We start from the raw sequence: 16,075 nt of genomic DNA on the forward strand, positions 1-16,075 counted from the left end.
TCACCATCCCTGGAGGTATTGAAGAAACGCATAGATGCGGTGCTCAGGGACATGGTTCAGTGGTGGGCTCAGCAGTGCTGGGTGAACGGTTGCCCTTGTGATCTTAAAGGTCTTTTCCAACCTAAATGATTCCATGATTCTATAATCTTTTAACAGAATCAAATACAGCCTTCTTTGTCAAAGAAACTAGAAATTCATTGCCTGAATCTTATCTAAACTCAAGTGATTCATAATGCAGAACAATTTTTCAGGATTTAGTGTTGAGGCAGAGGAGTGGCCCTTCAGGCACCACAGTGCAAAGGGTTGGGGTTTCTTGCATGCTCTGTGTAGAGAGCACCTCAGTGCTCCAGCACAGCGGCCGGGGGAGATGTGGGGGAGCAGCATGACCTCCACAGAGCCTGTCCACGACTGTCTGTGAAACTACAGCTCTAGTGAAGGAACAGGCTTTACGTGCCTTCTGTTTATATGCTCACAAAACATTGACAGAAAAACTGCCCTGGAAGCTACTGTGCCTGTGTTCTGTGGTCCTTGAGCCCTGTCTCCTCACCTCTGTGCCTAACAACTTCACCTTCCCAAATCTCACTCATCTTTCCCATTTAAATATTTTTCCTAATTGTCATTGCACCTGCAATAAACACCTTTGGCTATCCTTTACTGATGCCATCAGCAACACTCTTCCCTATGTGTGGTGTAATCTCATCTTCTGTTTTTCTGTAGGTTCTGCTTGCTGAGCTGAAAGGGAAGAATGAATTCTTTGCTATCAAAGCTCTGAAAAAAGATGTGGTGCTAATTGATGACGATGTGGAATGTACCATGGTGGAAAAGCGGGTACTCGCACTTGCGTGGGAAAATCCATTTCTCACACATCTTTACTGCACGTTTCAGACAAAGGTAAGAAAAAGCCCATTGGTGTAAGCAACACAACAGATTTACTCCTCTAATGGATGCTGTTAACAGCAGTCAAGTGAAAGTAACATAGTGCTGCAAGAATTAAATTTCCTTTTCTTGTGCTCTGTGCAATAGTTCACAGGCCTTGTGGAAAGTAAATATGAGCATGACCCCCACATACGTTGATGAGAACAGAATAAGATCAGAAAAACATCTATGCCATCTGGAATAAAAGGCAGTTTAATTTAAATCCTTGATCTGTGCTTTACCCTCGGTGAGGGGGAAAAAGGGTGACTCACAGGTAGAAGTCAGTAAGTCTATTTAAACGTGTATTTTTATAAAGTCTAGAAACCCATAGAGTGCAAGACCAGCTATTTAGCTTTACAATACAAGACCAGGCTACTTGACTCTGTGGGAGCCTCATGCACTCCTAGGGGTGCATGAAATAGATAAATACTTCAGGAGCAGAGCAAAATAGCTGCTCGGTCCCCAGCAGGCACGTCGCTACTTCATACGTGGCTGCAATAACATCCGTAACTTTTCCATTCTCTGGTTACTTGCAAACAGGATCATTTGTTCTTTGTTATGGAGTTCCTGAATGGGGGAGACCTGATGTTCCACATACAAGACAAGGGGCGTTTTGATCTCTACAGAGCAACGTAAGTCCACAACCCTTCATTCCTTATCTCCATTAATTATTTCGGTCTCTGTGGTTTTACTACTTCTAGTTCTGCACCACTTACCCGCACTCAAGTTTCAGTGGCTGATGATTGAGAAGGTGTTTCTAGGCACTGGTTGAATACAATGAAGAAGCTCACTTAATGATGTGTGGAGTTAGGTTTTCTTAACTTACATAGCAGTGTGGTGTTTTACGTTATGGGATGCTTGTACCTAGAGATGCCAAGTAAACTGCAAGATGAGTCAGCAATGAAAAGCAAGTAGTACATCTTCCGTGCCCTTTGGGACAGTATTTTTGTGGCAAAATTGGAAAACAGCATGAGGGGGGAAAAAAAAACCCCAACACATTATTTACTAGTATTGCTAAGTTGACATGATAGTATGGAAGGATAACCTGTACATTCCCCAAGAGACTAATAAAGCGGGTCAGCACTTTGTTTAGCAAGTGCGATTGTGTCAGTTACCTACACCTTAAAGATCACTGGAGCTGAAGACTTAAAAGATGCAAAAAAACTGTATTATTGTTACTTTACCTATCATAGTATTTTTAGGTTTAGGTCAGTTTCTACCTCTTTAACCAAAAAGCACAAGGGTTTTAATTGTATCATTGAATGGGTGCATGCAAGACCATAAAAGTAACAGTGCAGGGTAGCGGACCTACCTGTAAGCACCAGCGCTATTGTATAACCAGGCTGGAAAACTACTGCTGTTCCTGCACCCTAGGGAGCACTGGGTGGGATTGGATCAAGGGGTCTGGCATAAATAATGGCTAGGTAGCAGCCAGGGTCCTAGGTGAGGGCAAGCTCCCTTCCCACTCTCCCCAGCAAAAATCTGGACAAAGCCCCTCCAGCTTACCTGCATTCTGCCAAAAATCTGTGCATCTGGCAGCCTCTGTACCTGTTTCTGAAGTTTTGGGTCAACATTCATTTTGCTATACAGAAGTGGAAATAGTTTTGTATTTGCTCAATTAAAAAAAAGCTTTTAATACATTTCACAGGTGGGGAGAAACATTCTTACAGCATTTTCCTTCCTATCCTCTGGATTATCACCTCCCTTTTTTGAGGAGAATGCCCTTTGAAGAGATGCTAAATTTGCAGTCTGTCTGCTGCAGCTGGGCAGATGCAGAGAGAGATAGGCAAGGTGTGTGCCCAGTCCCTCCTAAAGCAGTCCTGTGAGCACCGAGCTCCCAATAGCTGCCTTGCAAAAAGCATGTGTATATCACTAGAAATGTGCAAAGACAAGAAAAGGGACAGACAACATTCCTCGTGGAAGTGGAATGAAGCGTTAAGGCAAGTTGCTGTCTGTCCCCTCTGCTGTTTGGTATTAGATACTACAGATGCTTGGTGAGGGGATCAACTTGTAGATCGCAGCATCCAGCTATATAAATACCAATATATTTAAGGAAGCATACAGTGCTTCTCACTCCATGAAGAGACGCTTACAGCAGCTCTTTTGGCCAGCTGCATTGACTATGTTTTAACTGAGCAAGACAGCTTAAAAAAATGTTTTGGTCTTTTCAGGTTTTACGGAGCTGAAATTTTATGTGGTCTACAGTTTCTTCACAGCAAAGGCATTATTTATAGGTGAGTACCAACTAGCTCCAGTGTGGGACCTGTGAGTTCTCTCAGCCCTTTGTGCATCTCTGAATTACTGATTGATGTAACAAGTGCAAGCTGTCAGAGATGTGATGTAATTCCAAGGGCATTGACATGCCTGAGAGAAATCTATATCGGTGTCTTTTCCTTGGCAACTAGAATGGTGAAATGTTATTTATGTTACACAAAAGCAGTTTTGTTTCAGTTATTTTTAAACACTGCCTTCAAATCGTGGGTCTATTTAGTTTGGAAGAAAGGGAGAGAGGGTCCTTGAGGCTCTCTGTTCCTACTGGCCGTGTAAAAACCACTGAGGTAACAGCTGTCTGCTTTTGCCTTCTGTTGAAACCACAGCATTGATGCTTCTGCCTCACCAGGTTGAAACATCAGTGGCCAGATCCTGATCAAGTGGTTCTTGCTGTAAATACCCACATTGCAAGAGATGAGAAGTTTATTGTAATGCAGTAGTACTCTCAGTTTCCTTTCTCCAGCCTTTTCACCCCACCCTCAGCTTCACAGCACCATTTAGTGTGACTACTTGCTCAGGTAGCTCTTACCTCTGTAACAAACAGGTACAAAGAATGACGGCTGTGTGCTTCAGCACGAGTCACCCAAGGCCTTAGGTAAACGTGCCCCAAAATATCTGGTATTGTCCATCTCCCTTCATAGAAAGAAACAGGAAACACCGGTTGGGGCATCTGTGCTTTAAAGCAATTTTCTGAAGTTAAAAGATGAGTAAAATAGTGTCTGTAAAGAGAAAGAACATTACAGGGTTCCTCCTTGGTGAAGAAAGCTGATTCTTACAAGCCTGGCTGCCTCTCGGAGCAGACAGCCGTACGCCGGGAAGGTACTCTGTGAGCCCAACCGTATTCCCACTGCCTCCTGCCAGTTTTTGTACAGGAAAGGATCAAACTTCAGGATATGTTGCCATCAGCACAAAACCCTTCCATCCCAGAGTTTCTAGAACATTTTTAGGCTTGCTGTTAAGTTTCCCTACATTAAATTAAAATGTACCTGGAGGGAGATTTCACAGTATGAAATACTTTCAGAGAAACAGTTACCATTTTCCAACAAGACACCAGCAAAACCAAAGGTACTTTTCCCCCCCCCCCCCCCATCTCACACAGGATAATTACCAGTATACCCACAGAACCTCACCTGGAGCAGTTTTAGGTAGGCATTGTATGTAAGTGCACATCCCTACAACAGATTTTAGAATTTGTTGTAGCTAGGTAAGTGCAGTGCGCCATTACCATGAGTAGTTCCCATCTCAAATATACTCAGTTTACTCAGGTGAACAGCACCTGATGTGCAAACACAGAAGGATTTACTACAGAATCATTTAGGTTAGAAAGGACCTTTGAGATCAAGTCCAGCCGTTAACCCCAGCACTGCCAAGCCCACCACTGAACCATGTCCCTAAGCACTGTGTCTATGTGGTTTTTTTCAACACCTCCAGGGATGGTGACTCCACCACCTCCCTGGGCAGCCTGTGCCAGTGCTTGACCACCCTTTCCATGAACATTTTTCTCCTAATATCCAATCTAAACCTCACCTGGCGTAACCTGAGGCTGTTTCCTCTTGTCCTGTTGCTTGTTACTGGGGAGAAGAGACCCACCCCCACCTGCCTACAGCCCCTGTCAGGCAGCTGTAGAGCACAATAAGGTGTGTGTCCCCCTCGAGTTTCCTTCTCTCTCCGGGTGTGCTCCGTTAGATCAGGGACTCGTGGTTTGAGCTTCAGCTCACCCTTGAGCAGTGTAAGAAGCCAATACTGGGGACTTAAGTTACCGAGGAGAAGACTGCCCTGTTCTCACATAAAATTATCTGCTCTATTCAAGCTGTTATTGGTAAGCAGAAGGGCTTTTTAGTTTCTCTTCAGCCTGCCCTCCCTGGTATGTGCTTTTGCAGCCAGATGGACAAAAACTGCGTAACAGTCAAAGGGAGGGAATGTAGCTTTTGGAAACTGCTGTTAAAAAGTTCCTGCTCAATTGAATAGTGTTGCTCTGAAAAAAAGATGTAACAGAACACCTCACAGACTGTGGCCACAGCACATGAACCCCCTTGCACTGTAACTAGGAACAGGTAGCGTGGAAGTCAGGCAGGCTTCAAACACTCACGCTCCTGCCAAAGGCTCCAAGAATCCAACAATCCTTCCTTTGAGCTACGGAGCTGGTGCACCAGTGCTGTGTCAGCTGGTGGGGCATTAGCTCACACCTCCTTCCAGAAGCAACAGAAGCACTGGGCGTGCTTTTGGATCTGAAAGCAAATGTTGAGGATTATAAGGTCACACGCTATATATATACACCTCAGCCTCTCATTTACTCTGACAACGGAGAATTTTTCCCTTCTCCCTACCACCTTCAAAGCACAAAAGTACTCTTTTGTACATATCGTTTTGATGGATAATTATTTTCTTGAAAAGCCTCTTTGTATGATTAGGGTAGGTGTTTGTCAGTATGCATGTGAATGCGAAAATGACTCACTTGTCCTCAAAACATAACTTTTGTTTTTTAAACACTTTGCAGAGACCTAAAACTGGACAATGTGATGCTTGATAAAGAAGGCCACATCAAAATAGCTGATTTTGGAATGTGCAAAGAAAACGTTGTCGGTGAGAACAAGGCAAGCACTTTCTGTGGGACCCCAGACTACATCGCTCCCGAGGTCAGTATGCCACTGCCACCTACCGCTGCGATGGATTGAATACACTGATGTTGGAACGGCTGTTGTGATTAATCACCCTTAGTAGACTAACAGCTCAGAAATTTAGAAGTCTTAAGTAGCGCAGAAAAAATATCCATTAAATCAGAGTTCTCCGTAGAAGGTACTTGAGATCTGTAACTATTCCATAACTGCAAGTTTAAAAAATCCACTTTTTTCAAATGTTAAAGCGTTTGGGTTTTGAACAGCTATTTGTCCCTTATGCCTTTACAGCTCGCAGACACGTGGGGCTCCTGCAAAACAGATCTATGTGCAGATGGTGAACAGACTTGTGCCCATGCAAACCACCAAAATTCCAAGCAAAAGCAGCTTCTAAGGAGAATCTCACTAAGTTAAAGTCCCAGTGTTATATAGTTGGGTTTTTTTAATCTGGTTTGCAAAACAGTCCAGCTAAGGTAGTTAGTTTCTAAAACTATAAACAATGTCAAAGTCTGTTTGGTAGTACTCTGCTTTTCATTGCTACTCGTTTCTCCCTGCATCTTGTAAAGTGACTAGAAAAGATGTTTTGCAAGTATATGGTTATTTAAAGTTAATGGAGAAAATGTCTGCGTGAAAGTGAAGACCTGTCCCCATTTCCACAAACAGCAGCCAAGGATAACACCACAGATGTGCATCGGTGCCAACAACTTTTCAAACAACTGGATTTCCACATCCCCCCACCTTCCACCACCCCCCATACCCTAGTTATTAAAGATTCTCTTCTCTCTTAAAATCCCTGTTCTGTTTTTTGGTATACGTTGCTGCCTTTTCCTAATTACTTGTATTTCTTCCTTCTGTGGAACAAGATCCTGCAAGGTTTGCGGTACACGTTCTCTGTGGACTGGTGGTCATTTGGGGTCCTGCTGTACGAGATGCTTATTGGACAATCCCCTTTCCATGGGGATGATGAAGATGAATTGTTTGAGTCAATCCGAGTGGACACCCCTCACTACCCACGCTGGATTACCAAGGAATCAAAAGATGTATTAGAAAAGGTAGGACTGATCAACCAGTGGGTCATGGCACTGTGTTTGTCCAGGAAGGGAGGAATCTGGGCTTTTAAAAGGAGCTGGTTTTTAGGAAGAAAATTGTTTTTCCAAAGGGAAAGCCAGATCAGATGAATTACTAATGGTCCGTTTACCGTTAGCAACTTTATTCAAGTTGTTACTGGTAAGAACTTGTTGTAGCTGTACTTTCAGCAGTACACCCCTCATTCTTCCCCTGCCACCTACCTTCTGAGCAGGCGTAAGGCCTTACCAGTATCTTCTCTTGCAGCTATTTGAAAGGGATCCAACAAGACGACTTGGGGTCACTGGGAATATCAGAGACCACCCCTTCTTCAAAACCATCAACTGGACGGCGCTAGAGAAGAGGGAGGTGGACCCTCCTTTCAGGCCGAAAGTGGTACGTGGGTCATTCCTTGTTCTGAGGCAGCATCGCAGATGTCAGCCTAGGGGCAAGGGGCGATTTCTCTAACTTGCTCAAACTACCCTACTGTAATTTTCTCCTCACATTTTATAAATGTGAAACATAACCATCTCAAACCCCATTGTTCTTGGATGGTTCATGGTCCAGTTATAAAAAGGGGCACTGTGTTCCTCCAGCTGCCCTGAAGTCTTCCTATTAAGACTGTGTTCCTATAGTCTCTCAAGGAGCTTCTTTACTAATACAATCTTCAGGAAAATCAGTTCTGATACTCATTCTCCTCAGCGTTACAAACGTTGATAGTTTCTTGCGTTTTTTCTCTTCTGTAATGCCACGCCTGCAGGCTTTCTGTACAAGCATTAAATCTGTGCGGTTTCAAACTCATCTGAGAGTCTCCAAGTAGGCAAAGAGATACATTCTCTACACTGCTGACCTTACAACTATTTATAATGTTCATGCCTAATGTTACCTGAAATAAACACCTGAAGAACAGACTGTGTGTTTACTCACGGTCTGTATCATCGTGGGCTGCTGCTGCTTTGCCTCACCTGGTTAAAAATCCAAACCAGTTTTCCTCCACCCTGTTACTAGTACAAGTAAAATGATCAGGAGGCAACACAGCCTCTTTACCAAGGTACTCATGTACTTGATGGAGGAGAGCTGTCCCTTTCAAGACAAGAAGGCTTCATGTTCCCATAGAAATAGGAACTCCAGAAACATAATGATCCTACAGACAGTAACCTCTGGAGGTTCAGACTGTAAAATATGGTCTTTAGTAACATGAATTTTTATGAAACACGCACAAATATTTTATCCAGACACAAAGCAGCTGCAATAGAGCATCGCTTCCGTCTCTGGACAAGTACAGACCAGAAAATGCTTTCAGGAATTAGAAATCCTTGGTTAACAGCAAGGAACGTTGGGCTTACATGTAACTGCTGCATTGCTTCTGTCAGTAGCCAGTCTTTGGGTAATTCTGTGAAACCTGACCTGGTGCTATTTGTTTTCAACCAACAATAAGCAATTCTCCAAGTTCTCATCTTAGAGTGGTGTTAAAATAGGCAAAACCTGTATCATTCTGTAAGGGGGAGGGACAGCGGGAGCTCAAGAAGTAACTTCCTCAGCTTTTGTGTCTAGCAATTTGTTCTAGAAGAAATTACAAAGTTTTTCTCTATCTTCCCTCTGTTTAACAGAAGTCAGCAAGTGACTACAACAACTTTGACAGAGAATTCCTGAGTGAGAAGCCAAAATTGTCTTACAGTGACAAAAACCTGATCGAGTCCATGGATCAGTCTGCATTTGATGGATTTTCTTTTATTAACCCTAAATTTGAACAGATCTTAGACAAATAAGCCTCTGAACAGAGTTGGACTTCAAAGCAGGGTTAAATGTTATAAACCGAAAACTCACAAGTGCTATGTGTTCTGCATTGCAACTACGTCGATACTTCAGAATACTACACAGTAGTGTGATTAATTATGTCCAACTGCTGACTGATTGGCAGTGTTCCTTTCTGCATGGTTGGGTTTAAGGTATGTGAATCCTGTGCATTATTTTCTCTATTTGGGAAAATGTAAATTCTGTCTGGTACTTGAATTGTAGTTATGTTTATATATATATATGCTGTATATTTTGCTTGAGAGAAGACATTGGGGAACAGATGATGTCTTTTTAAAACAGTGTTTGAGCCCTTGGTTCTTTTATTTGTCCTCAATTAAAAGAAAGTTACGTTAAACTTTCATTCGTGGCTTTATGATTTTTTTTTTCTGGTAACATACAATTAAACACTACAGTAAAAAAAAATCCTGTAAGCCTTGATCACTTACAAAAATAACACAAATATTTTAGGAGGATTAAACAAAATGAAGAGTTAGGCAAAAGCAGATTCATAGTGTAACAGTAGCTGTTGTGGGGAACCACTCAGTGCTGTTCTTACTGCTTTCCTTTTATAAAGCCCGTCTTTCTCAGCAGTCAGGCTTCACTGGTCACGCTACACCTTCATCCTGAAGTAGTATAAGCATAAGGTAGAGGCTGAGTGACCTGCAGCAGCCGCAGCACACTGCCTGGGGATGTTGGTGATAGAAATATGCAGCATGATCACAGCAGCTTACCAGGAGAAAACCATCAGGTAACAACCCCAGGGAGCACTAATGCCACTTGCCTGGTCCACCCCAGAGGAAGCATGCTTAGCTGCCCCACACAAAATCTTTCTTCTGGTTTCATTTGTTTTTAATGCAGCACCTGTGACAGCTTTACTTGCTGTAAAAAGGGCTCAAAACTAGATCCTGCTTTGTTGCAATACATACTTCTGAATTTTGATTTTTAACCATTAATGAGAAAGAAAACCCAGTGTAATTACTGCAAGGCTCCTATAATAGTAACTGCTTCTTCAAAAGCTTTCTGCATCTTGTAACACTATTGCAAAGTATTTGATTTTCTCAATCACTGAGCAATCAAAAAAAAATGTACTGGTGAGTGTCAGTTTGTCCAACAGTTACACAAGGCTACAGAACTCTCAGCCCCCTATAGCTTCTGGGTAGTTTCAGACTTAATCCTGCTGAAAGAGCAGGAAAAAGCTGTCACACACCAGCCACCTACCCCCAGTGAGATGTCATAGAGACAAAAAAAAAATGCTGCCTTTGTAATTCTTCTAGAGAACAGCTCTAGCTTATTGTATTATTGTAACTTACAGCTCAAGTAATGCCATCTAAGCACGCAGCATCTTGAGGCTGGAACAGTCAGAACACAGATGGGGTTTGCTTAGTTACCACCACACACTCTTAGACAAGCCCCCATCAGAGGGGGAACAGACAGTGTCCTGCCAGCTGCTGCCAGGGAGAGCAGCAAACGTGGCTGTTCTCCCCTTCAGGTAACCTGCCAAGTCATTCCTGGTTTGCCGTTTCTCACCAGAAGGTTATACTGCTCTCAAAGGCCAGCGTGGGATGCTCCTACCCAAGCAGAAATGCTGTTCTATGGAAGAAGTTATAAACGTGGTTGCCAGCAGCACTGGGTATTTGGACAGCAAGAAGCTGTTATAATTACAGAAAGTAGTAATTGTTGCTTGCAGGAGTATTTGCTCACTGCACGTGGCTGTTTTGCTGCAGAGTAACAGGTGCCAAACTTGCTCAAGAGGGACCTCGGGCTTCACACAGCCACTCTTTCAGCTGGCACGTGACTGACCTACCTGGAGCATCTCCTGCTGCCACAAGCCCACCTCCCAACAGCCCCGCTGTGCTCGGCACCGGCGCAGAGATAGGGGATCGCTCCTCCTCAGCAGCACCGGTCTCTTTGGCCATGGGTGTTACATTAACTGCACCACCTGGACGGGGAACTGCCCTGCCAGGGATATTACCTCGTTAGAACAACCAGCAGCAAAAGCTCCGTGGGTCGTACAGCTCTGTGGCACTCCCACCGCGCTGGCAGAGAGCAGACAGGCTCGCTCAAGCATTGCAGTCTGAGCCATCCTCATACGACTGGGAGATGGCAGCCTGGCAGACTTTTCTCCAGAAAGCAGTCTAAAGCTCTAAAACAGATCACCTCTCCCACGAACACACAGTAGAGCTGAAAACAAACCCCCCTCCTTCCACCCAGCAGATACAAATGGTTACTACCTGAGGGTACACAGTGATCAGCAAGACACGAAAATGCGAGTACACAGTTCTAAACCACAAAGTAGTAATTAATTGTGTCCTTATTCTTCAGAAGGACAAGTACACCTGCAAATGTACTGTCCCCTACCTAACCTATACGTGCGGATTTGTACTAGAGGGCAGCATTTTGCTGTTTGTTTCCAGTTTTTTCAAGAAAGCAGCAGCATTTGGAAGACAGTGTAAGAGCAGCGGAGCTTTGAGAGTGTGGACCACATCTTAAAATACCAATTACCAGATTAAATTAATAAAGTCCCACCGTTCCGCAAAGCCTCTGTTGAGAGCACTCGTGTTTGTGTCCGCACGGAGCAGCTGAACCTGACTGATCTCCTCCCGGATGAGGCCAGTGCCTGCACGCAGCCATAAGCCTGGCTGTCCATGGTGGGACACATCGACCGAGCAGTGCATCTCTCCACCATCGCTCTCAGCACAGTAAAACTGACATTTTTCTGCTTTTCTTCTGATAAGCCTGGAGGTTTGTTTTTTTTTGAGGGGGTGGGAAGTAAAAGTAACCCTGAATTGACAACCACCAGTTACATCTGGCAACATGTTTAGTGGTGGGGGGTGGGGGTGGGCAGGAACCTTTCACTAGGGGTGGCAGAAAGCTTGGCTTCCGTTTCCCCACCACCCCTGATCCACCTGGCACACCAGGGCACAGAGACACAAAGGCCTGGCCATGCAGCCCACTCTGGGGAAGAAAGTGGCTGTGCCCAGTTCTGGTGCAGGTTCAGGTTGGACCAATCTTGGAAGCTATCCTAACCCAAAATCCATAATCTTTAGCTAATTCCGTAGACCTATCAATTCTATCAAGCATCTTGAACGGCAAGTTTCATAAAGCTGCTAGCTCGGAAAGAGCAGGATTTCCTCCACGGCTCTGTCTCTTGATTAGGAGATCGTTCCTTACTGCAAGCAGACATTGCTTTTTCTGAGCTGATCCCAAATTATGTTTGTTAAAACCTATAGCTGAGCCTCATGGTGCAAAGAGAAGATTCATTCCTTAGCCAGACATGTTAAAGAACAAATTAAACACACACCAGTTATTTTTCTACTGCCAAAGTTACTTGCCATTTTATAATACACAATGTTCTAAATTACATACAGAAATTTCCTCCTTCTCCTAAAAAACATAATAAAATTCAATGTCTGAAAGCAGAATATTCATCCTCTGACTTATTTTACTGCAGCTTTAAGCTTCTATATGTTCACTGTATATTGGGGGGAAGCCCAATAAGTAGATACTGACATTGGTTTCTGGAGCTGTTATTTGATTGCTGGGGTTTTTTCAGCACTTAATACAACATAGCCAGTAGGGAACAGTCACACTTTGTGTTCATTCATCTGATTATGGAGAAAAAGTCATTTCCTATTGCCACACATCCAGCGGGGGATTAGCCAGATTAGCAGGGTCTCAGCCATCAGGCCCTCACCTGCCCCCCCATCAGTCTCCCCGCAGTCCTCCAAGCAGCGAGGTGACGGCATGACCCCAGCCGTCGTGGTGCCACCACCCCCAGCCCCTGCCAGCTCCCCTGGCCCCACAGCCAGCACTGCTCCCGCAGAGCCAGGAGGCAGCCAGGGGCTGAGGAAGCCCTCCTCGCCACGGGCACCGAGGAGACATCGGCACCGACAAGCCGGAGGAAAATTACGTCTATCTGGAGTCATTTATCTGGAGCTTTGTTTAAGAGGAACACGGGGCAGATGGGGACAGTGTAAGTCCACGGTGAGAAGTGAACTAGGTTAACAAACAAGACGACAATGCTGAACTCTGTTCTCCAGGGAGCAGGTTAATATTCTCATCTAACAATATGTCCCTTTAGTGATAATACACTGGAATCAATTCAAAACCATATTAATATAAATAAGGGGTAGCTGTTACCAGAGGTCAGTTTAAATGTCAAAGCTCTCTATTAATGTGAATTCATTAGTATCCTCATCCCTGGATGTGTATACATAATTTGCAACTAAATTATTTGGGGGCTTTTTGCTAGACACAGCCCCGACCTGATGCTGCAGTGCTTTTACCCCCAGAGAACCAGGCGTGGGAAGCTGCGGACCTGGGTCTCACCTGAACCATTGCTAAGTACCACGGTACAGCAACTCCAGTACGTGATCATGCAAAACCTCCTTTAAAAGGCAACGGTTATCTGCAGAGAGAGTAAGGAGCGAGAGATCAGAGCTCCGCTGCATGGCACAGCCACAAGAAATTACACCATGTCTCTCTGTCCAAAGATGGAGAATGCCACTTACAGAAACCGCAGCAAATCTGGCGGTCATCCTCCACCCATCACAACGTCTGCAGCTTCCTTCTAGAGGCAGGCAAGTTGATGATAAATACTCCATAAGTGTATTAAAGTGTCTTTTTCCTGAGCTACAAATAAAGCTGCCTGCAGGATCTGCTTCCCCAGGAGTAAATGCCAAGGAGAAATTTAGGGAAAACAAAGGGAGCTGGTTAATTGAATGATGCTCACATCCCTCAACAGACATGATCCTACAGAAAGGGGCATGCAGTCCCAATCTGGCACTGTTTACAAACATAATGCAACTGGCATCATTTCAATATTGTCATAACAGGTGAGCACCCGTATAGCCTGTGGAGAAAATAGCATTTTTATTGACTGACAGATTGCAATATTACGTTACATTGAGTATATTCCATTAAGAACGGGGTGAGCCCTACCTAAAATATGGCACTGCGCAAAGGTTAGCGGTACAGTGGTCATATTGTTATCAAGGTCAAGGCTACCCTGTAAAGCTTTGCTGGAGCAGCTATGTTCATCATGAATGTTAAATAAATAAATAAATACATACAAATTGTATCTCAAAGCCAGCTTAGCTCTGCCAGGGGAACCCCTAGAGTACAGACATGCTTTTACCAGCTGAGTTGAGCTGTCTGAGGAAACAGCGTAACAAAAGCAGCATCTCTGTCTGTATCTTTACCGCAGGGCGCAGCCGACATGCAATGCCAACACAGCTGCTGCAGCAGAGCAGCTTCCACAATGCATCACCCGTGATGCAAACTGCATGCATGTGCGTGTGTACATATAGATAATGTGTATCTGTATGTACATACCCTGAATCTCAAGTCCCAGTTCCATCTGTGGCCAAGGCTTTTGGCTGCTCCTGGGGCACGCACAGAGCCCAGCAGCTCCTGACAGCGGTGACAGTCACTCCACCTCCCTTCATTCTACACTTCTGCCTTGCCTAAAACCAAATCAATGAAGTACAAAACGGATGACATACACGTCTAAACTGGATGCTTCAGCACTGAAGCTTTTGTGGGGATTTGAATTATCTGAATAATCTGCTAATTATACATCTTGCTTTTCTCACTTTGAAGGCTTCATGACTGGCATTTGTTTGCCCCTGACTTCTGCACTGAGCTTCCATTTCTACAGCAACCAGTGCTCGAGCACTCGTCAAATATTTATCAACTGTCCTGGCTAACCAGGGAGGTCCTGGTTGATTGGAGGTTAGGAAATGTGATGCTCATCTACAAGAAGGGCTGGAAGGAGGATCTGGGGAACTACAGGCTTGTTTGTCTGACCTGGGTGCCAGGGAAGGTGATGGAGCAGATCATCCTGAGCACCGTCACACAGCAGGTACAGGACAATCAGGTGATCAGGCCCAGTAAACATGAGTTTATGAAACACAAGTCAGAAGTTATCACAGCACTCTCAAAACTAGCTGGCTGCAACAAGGCTTTTACCACCCCATCCCAGGCTAACTTCAATAAGTAACTCCCACACCTTGCCCCAGCACAGCCACCAACCTCCCACAAGGTTTCAAAAGTTCATCTACTTGCCGTGCTGTTTCTCAGTTCTCTTCAGGTCAGCCCACGCTGCTTCTTGTCTCTGCTGCATCTGAATTCTTCCTTCTCTGGCTCCTCTCCCAACCAGCCTCTCCTCATCTGGGCCCCCCGCTTCTCCTGGGGGCTCTCCTTATCCTTCCTGTATCCAGGGCACACTCTCTCCTCCCTCTACTTCTTCCAGGTCCCCCTTCCTCTAATGCTCCTCTTCATCCCCCTTAGAGCTATTTAACTGCTTAGCAGGAACCAGCCACAGCTGCACATTATCCACATCAGCCAGCCCACCGCCCCTGAAGCCAGCCCACAGCTGTGTAATATCAATGTTAATTAACCTGCCTTCATTCCTCTAGAAGTCCTCTACAATAAGTCAAAACATAAAGTCAATGAAACAAAACATAAGTCAAGCAGGTCCTGCTTGACTAACCTGACCTCCTTCTATGACACAATGAGCTGCCTAGTGGATGAGGGAAAGGCTGTGGATATTGTTCACTTGGACTTTAAAGCCTTTGACACCATTTCCCACAGCATTCCCCTAGAGAAACTGGCTGATCATGGCTTATGGATGGACATAAACTTCACTAGGTTAAAAACTGGCTGGATAGCTGGACCCAGGGAGTGGTGGTGAATGGAATTAAATTTGGTTGGCAGCTGGGCACACATGGAATTCCCCAGGGCTCAGTATCAGCAACAGTCCAGTTTAATATCTTTATCAATCACATGGATGAGGGGATCAAGTGCACCCTCAGTAACTGTGTAGATGACACCAAGCTGGGGGGGAGTGTAGATCTGCTTGAGGGTAGAAAGGCTCTGCAGAGGGGTCTGGGCAGCCTGGACCAATGAGCCAAGGCCATCTGTATGGAGTTCAGTAAGGAGAAGTGCCAGGTCCTGCACTTGGATCACAACAACCCCACGCAGCACTACAGGCTTGGGGAAGAGCGGCATTGCTGTCTGAGTCCAAATCAGTTTGCCTCACACCCAGCACCAGTTGTTGCAACACAAACAAACTAGCAAGCTGCAACAAGGCTTATACCATTGGTCAGATTCTGCCATCCATGCTGTTTCTCCATCCTCCAGAGGCCAGACCACGCTGATCCTTCTCTGCTATATTGGCATGCTCCCTTCTCTAGACTCCTTACCCACCCACTCCTCGGAGCTATTTAAACACTTTGCAGAACGAGCTACAGCTGCACATCATCCATGTCAATCAACCCACTGCCTTTGAAGCAAGGCCACAGCTGCGTGTTATCAATGCTAACCAACCCACCGCCTCCATTCCTCTACAGAGTGGCTAAAAAGCTGCCCAGTGGAAAAGGACCTGGGAGTGTTGGCTGAATATGAGCCAA

General features: G+C 44.9%; 1 protein-coding gene across 2 annotated transcripts in view; it reads left to right on the plus strand.

The window, feature by feature from the left end:
• The window catches only part of PRKCD (protein kinase C delta), a 68,025-nt gene extending 59,001 nt beyond the window's left edge, over positions 1–9,024 (plus strand). For both annotated transcript variants that reach the window (XM_040592266.1, XM_040592267.1), the window contains exons 12-18: positions 718–891; positions 1,456–1,547; positions 3,087–3,149; positions 5,684–5,822; positions 6,665–6,853; positions 7,134–7,262; positions 8,477–9,024. In XM_040592266.1, the coding sequence (XP_040448200.1) occupies positions 718–891; positions 1,456–1,547; positions 3,087–3,149; positions 5,684–5,822; positions 6,665–6,853; positions 7,134–7,262; positions 8,477–8,635 (945 nt within the window). In that variant the 3' untranslated portion in view covers positions 8,636–9,024. The remainder of the gene's footprint in view (positions 1–717; positions 892–1,455; positions 1,548–3,086; positions 3,150–5,683; positions 5,823–6,664; positions 6,854–7,133; positions 7,263–8,476) is intronic.
• The last annotated feature ends 7,051 nt before the right edge of the window (positions 9,025–16,075 follow it).

This window comes from Falco naumanni, chromosome 4 (genome assembly GCF_017639655.2).
Source record: "Falco naumanni isolate bFalNau1 chromosome 4, bFalNau1.pat, whole genome shotgun sequence".
Classification (NCBI taxonomy): Eukaryota; Metazoa; Chordata; class Aves; order Falconiformes; family Falconidae; genus Falco; species Falco naumanni.